Genomic DNA, 20,351 nt, shown 5'->3' on the forward strand with positions numbered 1-20,351 from the left:
TGACTATGCATTTGCAAAGACATTAACCAAAATATTCAGCTAATATCTTTTTTTATAAAAAGTTCTTTTTTTAACATATCTTAATTGATTTCAGAGAGAGGAAGGGAGAGGGAGAGAGAGAGAACATCAATGATGAGAAAGTCATTGATCGGCTGCCTCCCGCACGCCACCACCCCTTCCCACCCCCTTGGGGATTAAGCCCACAATCCGGGCATGTGCCCTGACTGGGAATAGGAATTCTATCTCCTGGATCCTAGGTTGATGCTCAACTGCTGAGCCACGCCCGGCCGGGCTTCAGCTGATATCTTAAGAGGATAGAATTATGAGTGATTCTGTGCTCCCTCCCATAGTATATTGACAGGCAATACTTCTACCATTTAACAAAAGTATAAAAACATGCTTTCTACTTTATAAATTTCTATAGAACTTAATTTCTCCCAAGAATATTTTTGAAAATAATTAAGATATAAAGCTACATAATGTGAGCTGTTAGTCCATGTATGTGAACATCCTACAACAACTGTGTTATACATAGGTGTACTTATACACATACAGGGTGGGGCAAAAGTAGGTTTACAGTTGTGAGTACTCGAAAGTTTATTCTTATATTATTATTTATGTATTACTGTATTATTTTCCATACAAACTGTAAGCCTACTTTTGCCCAACCCTATATTTAAAGTTAGGGTATAAACCAAACATAAGCAGTTATCTCTAGAAAATGAGATTACAACGGGATTTTACTTTTTCTGTATTATTTGAATGTTTACAGTGATCATGTACTATGACCAAATAAAACAAAATAAAACACGAAACAGAACTCAAGTTTGGAAAAGTGCTGTGCGGTTACAGAGCCATTTCCACATTTCAGAAAAATCTGACTTCACAGGACTCACCACTGCATTCAGTCGGGGCTGCAAGCTTTTCACTAATGACTCCAGTTATGAAATAAAGTGGTATTCTAGCCTCTCCAAGGTAAGAACAAAATACTCTAGTACTTTCCTACATTCTAGCAAGTAAATAACCAATAGGTTAAAAAAATAGGTTTTAAAGTGATGAAGTTCACTCCCACTTTATTACACTAAAACCTAGTTTTTTTCATTCACATAAACTCAGAGTACTCACATGATCAAAGAAATACACCACCGCAAGCTTTTTGTTGCGCCTGGTGTAGATGCGCTGCACTTTAGCAATTTTGCCGAAGTGGTTCTCCAGAACAGTCCTGTTATTAAGATAGTCAGGAATGTTCTTGCACTGGATCGCTGTGACTTCAGTGGGAGAGAAGCCCCCAAGACTGTCTGTGCTCTCACTTCTTTTACTCTGACGCCCAGGAGTTCCTCTTAGAAAATCTATGGGATGAGAGAATGGGCACAGAACTGTAGTAGATGTAATGTTTTCAAACAACAGGAGGCACCAACTATGTAAGAGCAAAGAAAATTTCCATGGATGTGAGACCTGCTCCAAGATCGTACCGATATATCAATAACTCTAATGTTTATGGGGTACTTAACCAAAAAAATCAAGCGAACATCCAGGGAAATTTACCAAGAACTTTCCAGCAGGATTTACTGTGTTGTACTTTTTAGAGCTCACCTTCTTTATTTCTACTTTCAGTTTCTTCCTCTTTACTCGCACCTGGAAGCCGGGAAGGTGCCAGAACAGACTCCCTCCCTCCTGGGATGACCATGTGGTCATTTTCCCCAGACTCAGCACAGCCAATTTCCTTTCTAGATTCCTTGTTGCCCAGACGACCGACTTCTTTATTGCTTTTGAAGACATCCTGTATTGTCCGACCAAACAGAGTGCCTCCCCTGGGCCGATTCAGGCGGACAGGCCGCTTATCAGGAGGATGATCACCCCTCGACAGAGGGTCCAAGTCGTCCACTGCATCGTGGCCATGTCTCCTTGGGGAGCGGTCCTGATCCTCCTTCCTTTTCAGTCCTTTCATGAGGCTGGGAAGTGGCTCCACTTGGGAAACAGCTTCTTCACATCCTTGTCTGACACCTGTTTTGCTAACTGAGAAAGGTTCCCCCAAAGATCCTGAAGATGTGGGGAAGCTAGTGAAGCTACTATTCAGACTTCCAAAGAGCGACTTAGGACCTCTCTTCTCTTCCTCCACATTTTGGTTTGACAAAGCAGGGGTAAAGGGTGATGATGAATTACTACTATCAACTGGTTTCGAAAAGGTAAAATTTGATTTAGTTGCTGAACTTGTCACCTGAGTAAAAGAAAATGGAGTCAGTCCCCCAGGTCCACTACTAATTGGTTGGGAAAATGTGAAAAATCCAGAAGTAATTTGGCTTTGAGTTTTCTCTGGCTCGGATTCAGCCCCCAATATTGGTCTGAACACTGAATTTTCCAGAGGTTTAAAGCTGAATTCTGTTTTCCCAAAACCAGAGCTTGCTACTTCTCCAGTTTCTGGTCCAAAAATAGAAGTACTTGGGAAAGCCCCAAGGTTGGGTGATTTAAAATTAAATCTTGGGTTTCCAGGCACACATGAACTTGAAGGCCCAGAGGTAGCTACAAAGGCTGGAGTGTGTTCAAGTCCAGGAAAGAGTCCAGCATTCGAGGTTTGGGAGAATCCTAACGTTTGCGCTGAAGAAGAATGACCTATTCCAGAAGATGTTGGAAAGCTAGATACCTGTGAAAACATTGAGCTTTTCCCAGGTGCTGTATTGCTTTGTCCAAAAAGAGAAGGCTGACCAAATCGAAATGGTGGCTTAGCCTGAACTGTTCCTATGGAACTACTGGAAGATGTTGAAAAAGCACTAGGCTGCTGCCCACTGAAAGGGTTAGTTGGGTTCATCTTCTGATCCAGTTATTGGAAGGTAATAAATACTCCCCATACAAAGCAGTCCTCTTCCTTAGTCTGTTGAAATAGAGAGCTCTCCTTCATTTCATGTAAACTGAAAGACAAAAATTCAGATCATCAGAGCTACGTGCTGCTGGAAAACTAAGGAAAGAATTTTTAATCATGTCACACTTGAATTATTTACTAGGTGAGAAAAGCAAAGGGCTAAACATTCTTATTTCCTGGTTTGTTTTGGAGTATGAAGTGGAAGGTGATACAAACAAATTACTTTGCTAGAGGTTTAAAGCATGACTAAAAGTCAAATCATTTTACTAAACCGGTAATTCACGAAAAACCTCAACTGTTTAAAAAAATGAACGTCGTTACACTTTTTAAGTTAAAGAGAGGAGTTTCTCCTGACTTCTTCCAATCTCCATAGCCAGATGACTACACTGTAACACACTCAAAACCAGTGTTCCAGTTCCTCCCACCTAAGTTTTCTCCAAGTAACCATAGCACGAAACACTCTTTGCAGACGCAGACATAAAATGTGTTTTTATACCAGGGCTATTGCCCGAACGAACCAGCTTATAGATCAAGAGTACTCACGCGGAGAGGCCGCCCTAGACAGGGAACCGGCTGGAGCGGAGCCATCACATCCCCCAACTAGCAGGCCGCGCCCTGGGCCCGACGCCCGGCCATCCAGCCCCGTTAGGGACGCGCGGCGGGGCGAGGGAGCGGCAAGGGGGAAGGGGCAGCCTCCGCCCAGCCCGGACCCCGTGCAGCGCTCACCGTCCGGCTCCAGGACGCCGCCGCTCCGGGGTACCTCGGCGCCTGGCTGGAGATGCAGACAGACCAAGACCGCTGGAGCCAGCGCTTCCTTGAGCGCCGCGGACCGAAAAAGTGGTGGACCGACTTCCGGTCCTACCAACGCGGCCCGGCCCCACCCGCGGCCCTCCGCGCTTGGGTTCCGCTCTCTGGCCAAGCGGCGGGGTTGGATCTTACGGTGCGGTATACAGGGTGGGACCCGCCGGTTTCGGCACCCGTACGTACGCGCGGGGCTTCTTCTCTCCGAACTGGGGGGACGTCAGCCCACCGGCGTGCTGTCCCGGGCTTGCGTTCCGGGGCTAGCGCTGAGCGGTTCCTGGGGAAGCCAGACGCGCCCCTTCCACATACCTCACCCTCATCCCCTCCCCTAGCTCCACCACCCCTCCCCTCCACCCTCCCCTCCACCCCTTCCCTCCCCTCCACCCCCACCACCCCCTCCCCTCCATCCCCCTCCCCACCCCCTCCCCTCCCCCACCTCCCCTGCCCTCTACCCGGCTCACCCGCTTTCACTATTAAAGGCCCTTTCTCTCTGCCAGCTTTAATTTCCTGTGGCTACTGTTGTTGCTATCCATTCTGGCTTGCCTGACTTTATGGCTTCGTTTCATATACCTTCGTTTTTATATCTTCTTTATGGTAAAATGTACATTCCTGTAAACTTTTTCAATGAATTGAACCTAATAAAATTACTTGATTGTGTATGTGTGTGTTTCACTTTCTAGGACTCCTTTGTCTTCTCTTCAACTTTAAGCACAAGTTCCTTTACAAAAGTTTTTAAAAGTGCCCCTGTTGTCTTCCTGAAATGAGTCTGGTGCTCAGAAACCTGCAGCGAGCTATCCCCCTCCGGAGAGTGCCCCTCCGCCGGAGGATGGAGACAGTCAGAAGTATTTTAGGGGTCCAGAAATTCGACCTGGCAATCATCTGTGTTGACAACAAGAGTATTCAGCACATCAACAAGATCTACAGAGAGAAAAATATCCCAACTGATGTGCTTTCTTTTCCATTTCATGAGGTAAAAAGTATTTTCCTCCTCACTTTGTCTAGCCTACCAACCAGTGTAAATTTCCTGTGTTAATTATACTACAGCCATGGTTTTTTAGTTTTATTTTGAGTACTTTTCAATACTCACAAAAGTAGAGATAAACCCTATTGATCAATACCCATTACAGTAGAAGAAAAGGGGATTGGGCTCCCCTCTCCCCACCTGAGGCCTTCAGTGAATAGTTTTGGATGTGAATCAATAGTGAATATGCATGGTTGGAAATTTTAAATAACACTGAATAAAAGAAAAGACTTGTGTAAATATTTCCTACAAACTTGTGAGAGCTGTCAAGTTACTCTCAGTTATGTAAATGACTGAGCTTCACACATATATTAGTATAAGTTGGAAAGCAGCTTGGCAATGGTACTTCAATCCACTAGTGTCACAGGAAGGAAGACAATAAAGTGTTAAATGTGTAATATAAAAATACATTAAAATGTTCACTTATTTTAGGAAGAAAAAACATTAACAGTGCTAAGTAAATATGCAGCTGTGGGTGACAGGCTTAGTGTGAACAGAACTCAACTGAATGGACTGGTCTTTATAGTCTTTAAGTAAGAAAATGTGGAAGGCTGTTTAGGAGAAAATACCAAGAGGAAAGAACAGAAATATAAAATTGTATCAGTGTGGTGATTTAATTCCTAGAATTGTAATCTGTGATTGCTGCATTGGGAAGGATGAAAGAAATGGAAAGTAACTCATTTGACAAGATGGAAACATCTTAAGTCACTTGTGTGTAGTGGCTTTGCAGCCCACCACCCCTGCTTAGGACTAGTGAGAGGACACTGCCTTCCAGAATGAAATCTATAGGCCCTGTGGTGCTGTTAGTGTTACTGAGGTCCTGTTCTCACAACCTGTGTTTCCTCATTTGCAGAACCTGAAAGCAGGTGAAATTCCCCAGCCTGATTTTCCAGATGAGTATAATCTCGGGGACATTTTCCTAGGAGTAGAGTATATCTTCCAGCAGTGCAAAGACAGTGAAGATTATTATGACATCCTGACTGTAAGTGGGAATGCTGAAATGACAGGTTCTGTCTAGCAAAGTAAATACCTATCCTTCATCCAGGCCATAAAGAGGTTGACGATGTGCCACCTGTGTCCACGCTATTACCCACGTTATTCCCCATGTGAAGAACTGGGTCATTGAGGGAGACCCACAGAGAGGGAGATCCACAGACAGGAAGATGGCCTAGTGGGATCTGCATGCCCTGTGACAGTGCCAGGGGGCCGGGAGAGGAGAAGGAGCTTCTCCATAGCTGAGATATAGGGAAGCTCCCCATAGTGAGGTGGTTTTAGCTTTTACCTTGAGCTCAGCAGGCTGTGTAGTTAACATAGTCTTGCAGAATAAGCTTTTTAGGAAACTGCCCAAAGCGTGGACAAGATTCTAGCATCCAAGACCTTCCAGGCTTATCCTAAGTTTAATATAAAAAGCTTTCTGAAAGTATTGAGTGTGATATACACACTCAAGTCATATTTTAACTTCCCAATAGATTCAATTGAGGGATCTTCCTTTGGCCAAATAGCCTCACTGTGAAATATGTTGGGGGGGGGGGGTCCTAGTGCTTCCATGTGAGACCCAGTGTGAACAGGTGTGGGGGGAGGAAGAGGAGGTTTTCCTTTCTTCCTGAGTGACAGGAACCCCAGTGTAGATAGGGCTGGTCAGCATGGTCCAGCTCTGGGATCCCTATGGCTGGCATCTGTGCATCCCTGGGAGGAGGGTGATCCAGGGGACAGTTGTGGACATCTACTTTCACTTCCCACGCCTCCTGAGGATTCTGTACCAAAGTAGAGGGGATTGGGCTCTGCAGTCCACCACTCCTAGGACCCTCACCCCCTGCCCTTGCACAGGGCCAAGCCAGCCACTCTCCACCCTGCTGGCCCCCAGCTGCTGCATGTAGGCACCTTCTAACAGTTCCAGGTACCTTCCAACTACCCACCTATCCTCCACATCTCACCACCCCTCCGCCCCTTCCCTCTGTCCTGAAAAGCTGGTGTTTTCTCAGGAAATAACCACTGACCCTCCCCACCCTCATATTTCAGGGTGAGGCTATTTGACTAGAGATCCTGGTCTTCATACCCTTAACAGGGCCCCGGTCCACCTGCTGTTCCCCGAACCCCACCCGTGTCCTCATTGCCCATTCACACCTCCAATGCTGCTGCCACTGACTCCTGAAGCCCTGCCTGCGCCCAGAGGAGGGTTCCTAACCTCCCACCAGGTGTGGGCTGAGCTCTCCCTGCCTTCCTCCTCCCTTGGCTCCTGGCTTGGTCACGATCAGCCCCTGAGGTGGCTTTTTAATTGTTCCAACAGGTGACTGCCACCCATGGGCTCTGTCATCTACTAGGCTTCACACATAGCACAGAGGCCACATGGCAGCAGGTAGGTGCCATCCCCCGACCTGCCCAACCTGCCTCTTGCAGTTGATGAAAACCAAAATAGGAAAAAAACTGTAAAATAAAGAATTTTATAAATGCTTTATAAGAAATGCTAACAGTGTTTGTTTTAAATATTGGGCTCCCTAAATGCCGTTAACTGTATTATTATGTCAGTGTTGAAAGGAAAATCTGAGCAGAGACTGAATTCTAAAAATCCTATGAAATTCTAATGGCTTAAAGTTAAATCTTTACAAGAGAAATTGTGATGATTTTTGTCAATTGGGAACAGGATTTAAAATGTGCGGACATCTGATAGAGACATATTGTATAAAGTTATGGAGCAGTTGGTTTCCTCGAAGGGTGCCAATGTTTACCTACTTGTAAATGTTCATGTAGGTATATATATACCATATTATGTTTAATAAACTCAAGCTATATTTGTAATTAAATAGATTCTCTGAAAGGCATAAAAAACTTTTTCATTAACAAAAGTAGTCCTTGACGCACTTGTCCTCTCCCCCGGCCATCCTAGGCTGGTCCACACCAGACATACCCTGGCTCTGCCTCCGCGCCTGATCAGGTGCTGACCTACTGCAGCCCCTTCGGCCCTTCCTCCTCAGCCCCCCTGCCTCTGCAACCAACAGACCTAAGTCAGCATCTTGGGGAAAGCCTGCGATGTCACCTCCAATATGCAGTCCACCAAGGACCCCAGCCCCCCCAAGCTCTGACTACCCTTCCCCCGGGAGAGGCCATCTGCACCTCCTTCTTCCCTCATGTCCTGCACCTATTCTTCTGTGACCCCAGGCTGGCTCTCCTCCTCTTTCCTACCCAAGATCACCACCTCGGCCCCAGCCCACAGCCTCTCCTGCTGTCACCATTGTTCACCCTGCAGGCAGCATTTTTGCACTCCTTGTGCACAGGTGCTGGGCTCCCATGAGCAGAACCAGGACATGCCCTTCAACCTGTGTGGGAGGCCCCATGGCCAAGGCTCCCCATGCCATAGCCATGGATACTGGCCTCGGGGAGGGATTTCCTGGTTAGAGGGCAGAGCCAGGTACTCCCCAGGGCCTGAGGAAGCCAGCCCGCTGGGCAAGTCCACAGTTGGTTTTTGCCCCTTTGTTTCAGATGTACCAGAAGGAGAAGCAGGTTCTCGAGGAGCTGGGCCAGCGCACTGGGGCCAGGCTCCAGCCCCTGAGCAGGGACCTCTTCTGATGATCACAGCCCATGACGCAGGTAGTACCTGAGGAACCTTCCAGAACACAGGAACACCGTGTGGATGGGAGTCGACCCCTCCCTTTGGGCCCTGAGGATCAGAGGCTTCGCCAAACTGAGGGCCCTGCTGGTCAGTGCCCAAGCTGGGCCTAAATTCCATGAATGGAACTGATCATTTCTTAAAGTACAAGAGGAATTTCCATTCATGTGTTTACTTAGAACACAGCAAACATGTTATTTTCAGTATTATAAATAAAACAGTTCTAAACTCTGAGAGCATCTAACCTCCCCCTCCCTGGTGTTCTGCCTTTGGTAATGAGGCCTTTCTCACACCTCTACTTCCACTCAGGAGGATGAAACAAGTGGCCTGGGGGCATATGTGTGGGAGCAGATGGTGGACAGGGCAGGCACTGAGCCAGCCAGGGCCTCCATCACCTGAACCTGTCAACACAAGGAGCTCCAAAGAGGTAGCGGCAGTGACACAGCCTCTCAGATATTTTTTGGCTCTAAAACCCAGAATGCTACAGTTCTGAGAATTTGGTGTCCCCTGTGAGTCTATTTTAGAAACATGAGAACACATTTCCCACTGGATTTGTGTCCTGTCTCAGTCTGCATTTCCCCCGGCTCTCAGGGTAGGGACTTGAGCCGGTTGATATTCCTGAGTCGCTGGTGGCTACATGTGACCTGCTTGTAGTCACAAAGCTCTTGGCTCTGAAATCCTTCTTAAGAGACTAAGGGAGTCCTGAGACCTGCTGGTCTTGTCACTTCATGTGCCCTCAGTGATCACCAGGTGCCCCCACGAGGCTTTCCACATGACTCCCACGTGACTGCCCCCCCCCATGATTTCCCCTATGCAGGAGGTGCAATGAACTGAGTTTTTCCAATTTACCAGGCTTTCAAATGACAGTCAACTTGTCCAATTTCTTCCCTCTATTAATAATGCTGAGAAATAAAACGGAAGCCATGTTAGAAAAAATTAAGGTGAAAATAGGAAATATGGCTAGACCTTTCATTGGTGCATTTAACAAGAGACTGGGCTGTGAAACAGGCCGGCCCTGACATCAGCCCAGAGGGAACCTGCGTGCAGCAAAGCGGGCACCGTGCTGCCTCTGACATCCTCCTGCAGAACCCAAGGATGCAAAGACAGTGTTCTTGCTTATGAGGAACTTAGGGAACCTGATAAGGTACCCCCGAATGGGCCATGAAAACATGCCTACTACTGAAAAATGACATTCACATGAAAACAATATTAAAAAGCAGAGCCTAATCCCACCAAGAGAAGAAAATTTTAAAAAGTACAGAAAGAGTGAAGGTAACAATTCGTCAGGTGAGAAACCCAACAGAGCCAGAAAAGCCTTGGTCCCCAGGCCCCTCTTCAGAAGGAGCCATGTGCAGCTCCTCGGGTTTCACTCGCAGGAGAAAGGCCAGGCTAGCAGATGGATCTGCCCAATACAAGTGCTTCCTCCCAGGACAGCACATCACAGTCTGCAGCGGCTGCTTTCCATCCTCACCTCAGCCGCCGTGGGGCAAACATCTCCAAGTATCATTAGGTTTAACTGTGGTATTTTTCTCATAGGAAGGTTTATATTTTCGTGTGGCTAAATCTATGATCTTCTCTTGGCTGCTGGGCATCTTTTCTGACAATACCCCTGTATTTCCTTGTGATCCTCAGAGTCTGGTGCCCAGGGACCGCTGCTGGGCTTTAGCCTGGTTTTTCCAACCGTGCCCGAGGAGGACGGGGATGGGGGCTCACTGGCCTGGAGCTGGAGCTGGTGCAGGGAGGAAACCTTCAGGCACAGTCCTAGAGGAAAGGCAAGAGTCTGGGTGTTGTTACTGCCCCGTAGGGCTCGCAGACTCCAAAGGGCGGGTGAGTTCTACTCTGGGGTTTGGGTGGGGGCCCTCACAGCCGTGCTTGGGCTGGACACACCCAGGGTCATCTGTGCTGGACAAATGACCCAAGCTGCAGACAGTTTCCCCAGGAGGTTGCCGTGGAGTCCACACTCAGCTGGGGTGATGCACAGGTGGGGGATGAGGCTGCCATAGTCCCACCTGTGTCCCTCTGGGAGATAGCAGTGCCTTTCCAGGCTCCTTTCCCAATTCCCTGCTGCAGCCTAGGGACCTGACAAAGACCTATGTCCAATGGCTTCTCAGTAGGAGTAGGAAAGGGCAAAGGGGCCCTGGCATCCTTACGCGCTAAGGGCAGCAGCAGAGGGGGTGACCAAGTGGCGCATGGTGGGCAGGAAGCTGGCGGCAGATGGGAGGGCGGTGGCTGAGACCACTGCAGGCCACGTGGAGTAAGCCATGGGTGAGCCAGGCGCGGGAACAGCCTGCAGCGGGGCTGTGGGCGCATAGTGGTGGTGGTGGTGCACGGAGGGCGGTTTCTGCCTCTCAGCTCGCAGGACGGTGGGGTGAGCCCGTTGTGGGTCCTCAGCACAGCACAAACACCAGCCCATTTCAGCTGGGAGTGGCTGCTCCAGGCACCCCTCTCCCCCACCCCTATCCCTTCTCCTGTTCCTGACTTAGGGTGGGCTCAGATTCCAGGAAGGGCAGGGAGGGGAGGAGAAGGGAGGGAAGGTGGGGGAGAACTCATCCAGCTCAAGGAGGAAGCTTCTGGGCCTCAAACTACACAATCCATTCCTCATCCGAGGGGACAGGAGAACTGGAGGATTTCACAGCTGGATCACAGGCCCTCAGAGCCAAAAATGTGCTTTTCAGAGTTACACTGATGCACAATTTCCAGAAGAGAAGCTGCCCAGGTCCTCTGGTGTTGATTTGGGTGGCCTCCTTTGCCTGGTGTCTGCTCCAGGCTGAGCCTACCTGCCGGGTGGGTTGCAGGGGTGTGGCCTGTGGTCCCCTGGAGGACACGGGGGCCGTCGGGGGCACAGCTTGGAGCATCAGGTTCTGCATGATCACCTGGTGCATCTGTGCATTCTGCAGCAGCATCATCTCCACCATGTCTGAAAAGACGGGAGGAGTGCTTGGTCATACACAGAGGGCTCACCCCATTAGGGGGTCTCACCTGAGAACAGAGCTTTAGAGCAGCCTGTTTGTTGAAACAGACGTAGCATATTACAGATGTCTGTTCCTCCTGAGGGGGGGTGTCACATTCCCAGACATGTAACTTCAAGAGCAGAGGGTGTGTGTGCTATGAAGTGTGTGGACGGTGTCCAGTTGGGCTTCCAGGAGGTGGCTCCACTTGCCTTCCTGCTAGTAGATTCCTCAAGCTCACCTGAGCTGTATGATGGCCCCAGAAATGTGTGTCCACGTCCTACCCCAAGAATGTGGCCTTATTTGGAAAAAGGGTCTTTGCAGATGTAATGAAGGCCTTGAAGTGAGATCACCGTGGCTTATCCAGGTGGGCCCTGAGTCCAAGCACAAGTGTCTTTATAAGAGACAGGCCGAGAGAGATGGAGACCAAAGGGGAGACAAAAACAAACAGACTAGCAATTTGGCTACAGCCCAGGACTCCTGGAGCCACTGCTGGAAGAGGCAAGAAGGACCCTCCCTGGAGGGAGTATGGCCCTGTGACACCTAGATTTTGGACTCTGGCCTCCAGACTTTGACAGAGTGGGTTTCTGTGGTTTTAAGCCACGTGGCTTGTGGTGCTTTGTTATGGCAGCTCCAGAATATATTCACCAACTTTGGATGCTATAAAACGTATAAATTTTGGCAGTGTGAGAGGTAAATGAGTTCTTACCACAGCAACTAGGTCCTGGAAATTAAGCATTACCTCCAGGCTCTGTCAGCCTCACCAAAGGCAGGCAGGTCCCCTAGGACCATTCATATTCCCAGGCAAACGAACAGGAGCCTGGAGACCCAGAGGCAGGGGCCCCCAACAGAACACAGGACACCAGCCAACAGCCTCTGCAATCACACTGCAACTCTTCCCTGGGTGCCCAGTGGGCCGGCCCGCCCTGCAGATTTTGGACTAACCAGGGCTCCATAATCACACAGGCCAATTCCTTAAAACACACCTTTCTCTCTGTATTCACAACCTATTGGTTCTGCTTCTCTGGAGAGCCCTAATAGATTTTGCCACAGAGTTGGGGCACTATGGGAGGTGGGGGCCCAGAGCCAGATTCCTGCAGCAGCACAGCTGTACAGCTGTGGGAACTCTGATCCTGCAAGATAAGCAGTTGGAGAGGCTGAGTCTGGCAGCCCCATCTGGGAAAGGCCCTTGAGGACACTCTTGGGTGCCTGGTTCGGGGCAGCCCCCACTTACCAGGAGCAGCGGGAGCCCTCTGAGGGGACACTTCCCCAGTCAGGCTTGTAGCACTCCCACTGATAGAGTCAGGAGTGAAAAGATTAGATTAGGCAACAGGGCACAGAAATGGACACATCCTGTTTGCTAAAGAGATGCTTCATGCCCGGCCGGGCGTGGCTCAGCGGTTGAGCGTTGACCTGGGATCCAGGCAATCAAGGTTCGATTCCCGGTAAGGGCACATGCCCAGGTTGTGGGCTCGATCAATGACTCTCTCATCATTGATGTTTCTATCTCTCTCTCTCCCTCTCCTTTCCTCTCTCTGAAATCAATAAAGATATATTTTAAAAAAAAAAAGAGAGAGATCCTTCATGACAGAGGGACACGGTGCAGTGGGAGAGTCTTCAGTAAATGGCACAGGGTCAAACATGTCCATTGGCCAGGGCTGAGTGCATTCTTTTGGGGGTTGGGTGTGTAAAGGTGTGGTAAATTCAGTGTTTTCTGTATGAAATTATACTAGTGTGTATTTCTGTGAAGTTTTCGTAACAGGTAGAACTACGAAGGAGAACAATGGGTAAGTCAGAAGATGAAGAGGCTGCTACCGTGTTCCAGGTTCCCTTTGTTATAGGGGGAGCCAGTGGCTCAAGACTGTGTTTAACTTTATATTGAACAGCCCAACAGTTCTCCAAAGTGGTGGTTATACTACTTTTGAAATTTAATCTTTTTATATTCAAATATTTGATCCAGTTGGAATTCATTTTGTATAAAGAATGGGGTAAGGAATTTGGCTTTACTTTTTCTAAATTGCTAGCTATGTATTGAATATTTCTTCTTTTAAGAATTCATTTTTTTAGTTTTATTTTTTTATTTTTTAAAAATATATCTTTATTGATTTCAGAGAGAGAAAGGGAGAGGGAGAGAGTTGAAACATCAATAATGAGAGAGTTATCACTGATCGGCTGCCTCCTGCACACGCCCAACTGGGGATTGAGCTCGCAACCTAGGCATGTGCCCTGACTAGGAATCTAACCACAATCTCCTGGATCCTAGGTCGATGCTCACCCACTGAGCCATGCCCGGCTGGGCAAATATTTCATTTTTTAATCACTGATTTGAAATGCCACTTTTTCTCTTTTAAGGCATACAAGCATTTGTACACACATACGAGCACACACACAGTTTGCTCAGTTTGCTTCTGGAACCCAACAGCCTATCAAAGTTCATTTGGAAAAACCAACTAGGAGTAGTGAGAAAAGGCCAGGCCCTCTACACCTCCAACGCAGCTCTGTGCACACGGTGTGAATGGCTTCCCTGGGAGAGCTGCATGGCAGCCTTGGCCCCATGGCCGGGCACATATTACAAAGACTATGCACTACAGTAATTAAACAAGTTGGTTTTAGCCACTGGGACAGAATTGAAAATACTGGTCAGATGATCCTAGGTCTGTCTGCCCCTAGGCTGCCGACACCATCAGTCACTAGGGAAATGCAAATTAAAATGACAGGGAACTACCACTACCCATATTAAAATGGCTGAGCCTAAAAAGCCTGACGTGCCATGAGAGGATGGGGAGGAACCGGCCCCTCAGACACGGCTGGTGGAGATGTAAAAATGTACAGACACTATGGAAACAGTTGGGCAGTCTTTTGAAAAAAAACACACCTGCCACATGATTCAGGCATTCCAGTCCTAGATACTAAAGAGACGTGGAAACACGCTCACAGGAGACTCGAACATGAATGTCCACGACTCACAGCCCAAATGTCCATCAGCAGGGGAAAGGATAAGATGTGCGAGAGACTAGTGCAGCCATGCTTAAAACAATTATGCTGAGTGAAAGGAACCAGACAAAACAGTGCGTCCTCTATGGTTCTGTGGACGTAAAACTCTAGAAAATGCAGATTTACACAGTGACAGAAGTTGATCAGCAATTGCCTGTGGGGCTGGAAAGAGGGAGTGAGAAGGGATATGAGGAAGCTTTTGGATGGTGGGTGTGTTCACTGTCTTGGGCTTGTGGCTGTATCCATATGTCAAAACTTATCAAATTGGACACTTTAAATATGTGCCAGTTATTCTGTCATCTCAATAAAGCTGTTTTAAAAATCAACTATTTAAAAGTTATTTGAAAAGAAGAAGCAGCCCTAGCTGGTTTGCTCAGTGGTTAGAGTGTCAGCCTGCAGACTGAAGGGTCCTGCATTTGATTCCGGCCAAGGGCATGTACCTCGGTTGCAGGCTTGATCCAGGCCTTGGCTGGGGTGCGTGTGGGAAGCAACCAATCGATGTGTCTCTCTCACATCAGTGTTTCTCTCTCTCTCTCTCTGTCCCTTCCACTCTCTCTGAAAAGCAATGAAAAAAAAAATATCCTCAAGTGAGGATTAAAAATAAATAATAAATAAATAAATAGAAGAAGCAATTTAACCAAGGTTTTTGTACAGCTAATAATTGGATGAGTTGGAATTGGAGCCCAGTATTCTTTCAATACCTAGTCCAGTGCTCCTTCTCTTACCTCTTTTCTTCCCTCGGTGAGATCCGTCATGGAAGCATTTCTCAAAGTTTCATGTTGGTAACAGGTAGCTTCAGTTGAGTAGCCAGAAGCTGACCCTAAATGACTATCCTGCTTACAAAATATTTTTCCTTTCAGTAGAGAATTTCATAAGCCCATAACAATATTAATATCAAACACTTACCTTCCTTAATACTTCCTGACCTTTGAGCTGGGAAGGCCTGGGGAGGGGGAATCTGGGCGATGAGTGGCTGTTGAGGTAGCTGCTGAATGATGGTAGCAGGAGGCTGGGGGACCTAGTAAGAGCCAGGTGACTAGCTACCTGAATGTGTCCTTGGAGAGAATGTTCTATAGCACCCACTTATCCACACACCCACCCACACATCTTTCCACCCAGCAAACCACCCACCCATCCATACATACATCCATTCACCTATCCACTCACCCACCCACCCAGTCACCTACCCTTTCATCCACCCATCCATCCACTTACCTACTCACCTACCCACCCACTCATGCATCTACCTAGTTATCCAACCATCCCTCAACCTGTCCATCTATTTATCTATCTATTCATTCATCCAAGAGGAACTTTAATGATTAACCCTAGAGGTTGAATTGATGGCTGAACAAATATGTGAGTCTGGGCATTACTTAGGACATGGTATGTTATGGACTGAATGTTTGTGTACACCCTCCCCCAGCAATTCATATGTTGCAATCCTCACCTCCAGTGTGACTGTATTTGGAGACAGGGCCTGTGAAGAGGTGACAAAGGTTAAATGAGGTCATAAGGGTGGGGCCCTGATCCCAATAGAACCGGTGCCCTTATAAGAAGAAACACCAGAAATCTCTGTGTGTCATGTGAGGACAGCGAGATATGGCCATCTGCAAGCCAAAAAGAGAGCCCTCTCTAGGAACCAGATTGGCCAGGACCTTGATCTTGGACTTCTAGCCTCTAGCACTGAAAGATACATTTCTGTTGTTTAAGCCCCTCATCTGTGGTACTTTGTTATAGCAGTCCCAGCTAATACATGGTATTTTTAATGTTTTCCACATTTCCTGGCTTGAGCAGGCTAAGCTAATCCCTGGTTTCATTAGTTCTGCTTTAATAGAGGCACCCAGGAAGCATGTCATGAAAATAACCTCTGGCTTCTCTCCTGAGTTAAATGTACAGGCCCTGCCCAGGTAGCTCAGTCAGAGCGTTAACCAATACACCAAAGTTGTGGGTTCAATCTCCAGTCAGGGCACATACAAGAGTCAAACCAATGAACGTATAATTAAGTGAAACAACAAATCTCTCCTCCCCCCACCCTGCTCCTGTCTCTCTCCAAAAATCAATCAATAAAAAATGTTTAAAAATAAAATAAAGGTACAACAATTTTGAGCATGTGCTGGGCATTGATTGTGCACCAGAAAGACTTTCTATTTTAATCTTTTGTGGATGTGCAAGGCCCTGACCCTGTTGCTTCTTTCTCAGTTCACAGAAGGCATGGTATAGGGCACAGGTGGCAAACTTCTTCTGTGAACATCTCGGCTCTGTGGGCCAACTATTCAGCACAGACACTAAACTAATGAGGCTGGTCCAGTGAGACTATTTATGTACACTGAGGTTTGCATTTCATATTGTTTTCATGTGTTCAAAACTATTCTTCTTTTGATTTCCCCCCCAGACATTTAAAAGTGCGAAAGCATTCTTAGCTTGCAGGTTGTACAAACACAGACAGCAGGCCAGCTTTAGCCACAGCCACAGTTGCCACCCCTGGCATCAACCAACAGTGCTCTCTTGGAGCACTGTGCCTGTCCTGGCTGAGGGACCTCCTACCTCAGGCTCTCTGAGTTCAGCTTCTAGAAATTTAGTGACCTACTTGCCCTCTTGGTGTCACTAGGGCTGAAACTGAAACACCGAAGGATGGCCAGGCCCTGGTCAAGTGCAGGAAGTGTGAACATGTTTGGGACTGGGAGGGGCTACTGCGCTTATACCCCCACCCTCCCGACCACCTGGATGCAGATAGCCCAGGGGCAAAGGGGACTCTGGGGTCTCCATGAGCATGGATCCCTCTGAGGCACCCTTTCCCACTCCATTCCCTCTACCATGTGCTGCCAGGCTCCTCTGTCAAAGAGCAAGTGCCCTCCAGGTCCTGGCTCAGCCAGCCAGCACCATCAAGCTCCCTGGCTAGCCACTGCAGAACCTTCTCAGCTAGGCCTGCCACCTCTTCAGCCATCTCTTCTGCCCAGTCACACCGATCTTCTCCCGAGGCCTCGGCATGCCAGATCCTAGCTTCTGTTCCTCCTCTGAACATCCAGCTGGCCTCTGATACAATCCCTTTCGCTTAAGAAAGTGAGAGCTGCTTTCCACTGTTTGCGACCCAGAATTCTGAATCTCTCAACATTGGAACACTTTTCCCTTTTTCATTCTGCTCTTGCTTCTCCTGGTCATTATGAAGTTTTGAAAAAGAGTGAACACACCTCTTCCCTAAATTCAGGGTCCTCCTGATGCTGACTTTCCCTAATACTTCTAGAGCAAAAGTTAGGACATGGGGCTGGGACCCCAGCCTCTCATCTGTCTTAGGGCACCTTTGAGGATGACTGAGATGAGCCACTGATGTCCTGAGTGCCTGGGTGTGGTAAGTGCACCACCGTTGGCTCTTAGTCAAACCACCGCTTTCAGGGCACTCTCAATCCTGCTGAGCTTGCCGGAGATGGGAGGTCTCTGCCGGCACAGAGCCTTCCCACAGGGCTCTGCCCTGGGGTTCACTGGGAGGAAGACCTACCGAGTGTTGGATCACCCGAGGCAGCTCCAGGGCAGGTGGGGGCAGGGAGGCGGTGGGGTAGATGCCAGGGCCCACCTCTGGGGGCAGCGCTGACCCATAGGCTCCTCGGCTGGGCCCCCTCCAGGCTGGGGCATGGGCTCTGGAGAGCTCTTCCAGGAGGTGTTGTTCCTGCAACGCCAACCAGAGACTGCTGCACCAAGGGGCAGCCACCGAGCCTGGTGGGGGAGATGTGTCCTGGGCTCTCTTACGATGGGTGGCCCATGTGGGACACCTCGGGTTTCCCTAGCTTCCTTGCAGGGCTTCCCTAGAACTGGAGCCAGGCCTGAAAGCAAGGCCCAAGGGCCCTTTAAGGAGATTCACTTGAGAATACAGCTTCTTTTAAAATTTACCAAATCATGTGAACTAGTGTCTGGTACCGGCTGCCTCAGCATCCCCTTTGCTACAAGTGCTACGTTGATCATAACTATTTGTGTGGACTTTGAGTGCTCCTTCCTGCTGCTGGTGGACAGAGTTGGGACCAGGCCTCTGGGCTTCTTGGAATTCCACTTCCTGTGGGATTTGACCCTTTACTCAGCATTTCCACCTTGGGTAATGTGCCACCAGAGTAGGTGTCCTAGCTAATCACATGCTTGTTAGAGCCCAGACCACAGACAGTGCAGGTTCCTTTCTCCATTTAGTCCATTCCATGCCACAGGCGGGATGTCGCATAGCTGCTTAAAGTTCGCCAGCTACCCGTCTACGAGTCACAAACCTCAGAGAACTGGCGTTGAGTCCAGAAAAACATGACACCCCCACGGCCGCCCCTCCCCACTCCCACCCTCCAGCCCCCACTCCCTCCTGCACCCCCACTCCCCACTGGAGTCTGAGTGTGTGACCAGTAGTTTCAGCCACAGACAGCTCGGGCCAAGGCTGCTGACGCCGGCCTACCCAGAGTCTCTGCAGAAGGTCCTTCCTCCTCCTCAGAGCACTGTGCAGGGCTGCGTCTGGCCTGTCCTCAGGTCCTGGAGAGAAGCCACACTGAGGAATGTGCAGACCCATCCGAATGCCCCCACCTCACCTGCCAGGACCTGGGGGTGACCTGGGCCTCCATTTTCTCATTTGGAAAATGGGGATGAAGGATATTCCTGACTTGGGGTTTACAGATAAAGGTGACAGGATGGGATGCGAGGGTGCACCCAGCAGAGCACCTGGTGTGTGTGTGCGCATGTGTGTGAGTAAATGTGTGTGCATGTGTGTGCATGCGAGTGCAGTGAGTGTGAGTGTGAGTGTGTGCATGTGTGTGAGAGAGTTGTAAAGATGAAAACAAAAGCCTTCAATCCTGGATGGAAGGAACAGTATTAAGCACAGTCTTTGCCAATGACAAGAGGGAGGGACCCGAGCAGGTGGGTCTCACGCCTGCCTGCAGGGCTCCGAGCAGCCCAGCTCTTACCTGGCACAAGGTAGGGGTCCTCAGAGTCCCCTTCCACATCCTCACGCTCCTGCTCCAGTTTCTGTGAAGAAGAGCGGTGACGGCACGGGCTTCAGGCACAGCTCCATGTGAGTGGGCACGGGCTTCAGGCACAGCTCCGTGTGAGTGGGCACGGGCTAGCACAGGGCACCTGCCTGTGCTCCTGCCCGTGGCCCAGCCGGAGGGGCTGGAGGCGTGGGGCAGGCGTAAGAGTCATCATGGTCTCTTAGGGACCTCCTCCACACATGCATACGTCCCTCCAGAGCTCTAAGGATGGGCGCTCTGACGTGTGCACCCCCTTCAGACAGCTTTCTGAAGAGCTGGACCCAGGCTAACTCTGGCCCTGACCACCCTGACCGCCCCACCTGGGCCCTGGGCTGGGCAGGCACGGTCTGGGGTGACCCCTGCTGGCCCCTGAGACCAGGTGGGGAGGGTACAGGGCAGAAGAATAAGGCAGGTACGCTGGGCAGTCTGTGAGGACAGGCCCGCCACGGACCGTGCAGACACTCAGGGGACAAGAAGACGGGAGTGAGGCCGAGGCCGCTAGGCCCTGCTCAGGCCCGGGCCCGGGGGCTGTGTCCGACACCAGGTGGCTCTCTGTCTTCCCTTAAACACTGAAGCCCAGGGCCTCCTCAGGGGACCTTTGTGGGGCCTCGGAAGTGCCAGCCAGTAGGTCATGCCTCTGTCCTGGCTGCGGAAACTGCCAGAAGAACCTACTTGGTTCTGTATGAATGAAAAGAAGAAAAACCAAGAAACCACAGTCCTTCATTACAAGGCTAAAAACCAATGGAGAGGGCTTTGCTGGGAAGCAGTAGCACTCACAAAAATATCTTACCTTTTAAAGCTGTGCCCCTCTAACCAGGTGTTAAAACACGAGTGCCTGGCTGTCTTACCTTCTCCAGGAGTTTCAGGGTCAGTCGGGCCATTTGATCTGCCACAGAGGAGTCCAGCATCCCAGGACCCTAGGAGAGGGCACTCTGCGGGCCCTCTCCCTCCCTGGTTGTCTGCAGGAAAGCACAGCTCAGCTAGCTAGAGAAGCAGCCTCAGGTCTGCTGTCACTGAAGGATTGTGGCTCTGGGCTCAGTTTCCCTCCTGGAGTCTGGCCTCTGCCAGGGAGCAGCGGGAGGGCCCCACATCCCCCTGGACTGCAGTGTCTGAAGCCAACACTGGCATTGCCAAAGCA

At 49.3% G+C, this 20,351-nt stretch overlaps 3 protein-coding genes across 7 annotated transcripts in view; 1 reads left to right on the forward strand and 2 right to left on the reverse strand.

The window, feature by feature from the left end:
* Positions 1–3,696, reverse strand: part of MCM3AP (minichromosome maintenance complex component 3 associated protein) — a 42,597-nt gene extending 38,901 nt beyond the window's left edge. The window contains exons 1-3 of one of the 2 annotated variants that reach the window (XM_081137790.1): positions 3,584–3,696; positions 1,594–2,906; positions 1,126–1,349 (exon numbers count right to left, since the gene is read on the reverse strand). In XM_081137790.1, coding sequence (XP_080993916.1) covers positions 1,126–1,349; positions 1,594–2,806 — 1,437 coding nt within the window. In that variant the 5' untranslated portion in view covers positions 2,807–2,906; positions 3,584–3,696. Of the gene's footprint in view, positions 1–1,125; positions 1,350–1,593; positions 2,907–3,400 lie in introns of both variants that reach the window. The other variant, XM_081137789.1, reaches the window with a different exon arrangement.
* Positions 3,697–3,750: 54 nt separating this feature from the next.
* Positions 3,751–8,517, forward strand: YBEY (ybeY metalloendoribonuclease). 3 transcript variants are annotated; one of them, XM_081137793.1, is made up of 5 exons: positions 3,751–3,836; positions 4,339–4,628; positions 5,533–5,661; positions 6,967–7,035; positions 8,157–8,517. In XM_081137793.1, the coding sequence occupies exons 2-5, from the start codon at positions 4,419–4,421 to the stop codon at positions 8,241–8,243; spliced, it is 495 nt and encodes a 164-aa protein (XP_080993919.1). In that variant the 5' UTR covers positions 3,751–3,836; positions 4,339–4,418; the 3' UTR covers positions 8,244–8,517. The 3 variants fall into 3 exon arrangements, with proteins under 3 accessions (XP_080993919.1, XP_080993921.1, XP_080993920.1); XM_081137794.1 differs by having other exon boundaries at positions 3,757–3,797; XM_081137795.1 differs by lacking the exon at positions 6,967–7,035.
* Positions 8,518–9,116: 599 nt separating this feature from the next.
* On the reverse strand, positions 9,117–20,351 carry LOC308557360 (uncharacterized protein C21orf58). 2 transcript variants are annotated; one of them, XM_081137791.1, is made up of 9 exons: positions 20,062–20,342; positions 19,151–19,211; positions 18,649–18,722; positions 17,722–17,889; positions 15,676–15,705; positions 15,132–15,243; positions 11,061–11,200; positions 10,434–10,669; positions 9,117–10,044 (listed from the first exon to the last, which is right to left on the reverse strand). In XM_081137791.1, exons 1-9 carry the CDS (start codon positions 20,119–20,121, stop codon positions 9,993–9,995), a joined length of 933 nt encoding a protein of 310 aa, XP_080993917.1. In that variant the 5' UTR covers positions 20,122–20,342; the 3' UTR covers positions 9,117–9,992. The 2 variants fall into 2 exon arrangements, with proteins under 2 accessions (XP_080993917.1, XP_080993918.1); XM_081137792.1 differs by lacking the exon at positions 15,676–15,705 and having other exon boundaries at positions 9,160–10,044; positions 20,062–20,351.

This window comes from Miniopterus schreibersii (assembly GCF_964146895.1).
Source record: "Miniopterus schreibersii genome assembly, chromosome: 5".
Taxonomy (NCBI): Eukaryota; Metazoa; Chordata; class Mammalia; order Chiroptera; family Miniopteridae; genus Miniopterus; species Miniopterus schreibersii.

Bases quoted from the DNA above. Each gene is read 5' to 3' on its own strand.
- YBEY (XM_081137793.1), top strand. From the start codon at position 4,419: ATGAGTCTGGTGCTCAGAAACCTGCAGCGAGCTATCCCCCTCCGGAGA. The intron at 4,629-5,532 runs GTAAAAAGTATT...CCTCATTTGCAG, and splicing joins TTTCTTTTCCATTTCATGAG to AACCTGAAAGCAGGTGAAAT. The intron at 5,662-6,966 runs GTAAGTGGGAAT...TTGTTCCAACAG, and splicing joins ATTATTATGACATCCTGACT to GTGACTGCCACCCATGGGCT.
- LOC308557360 (XM_081137791.1), bottom strand. From the start codon at position 20,121: ATGCTGGACTCCTCTGTGGCAGATCAAATGGCCCGACTGACCCTGAAA. The intron at 15,706-17,721 runs GTAGGTCTTCCT...ACCTCTTCACAG, and splicing joins CTCGGGTGATCCAACACTCG to GCCCTGTCTCCAAATACAGT. The intron at 10,045-10,433 runs GTAAGGATGCCA...CCTTTCCTCTAG, and splicing joins TCTGCTGCTGCCCTTAGCGC to GACTGTGCCTGAAGGTTTCC.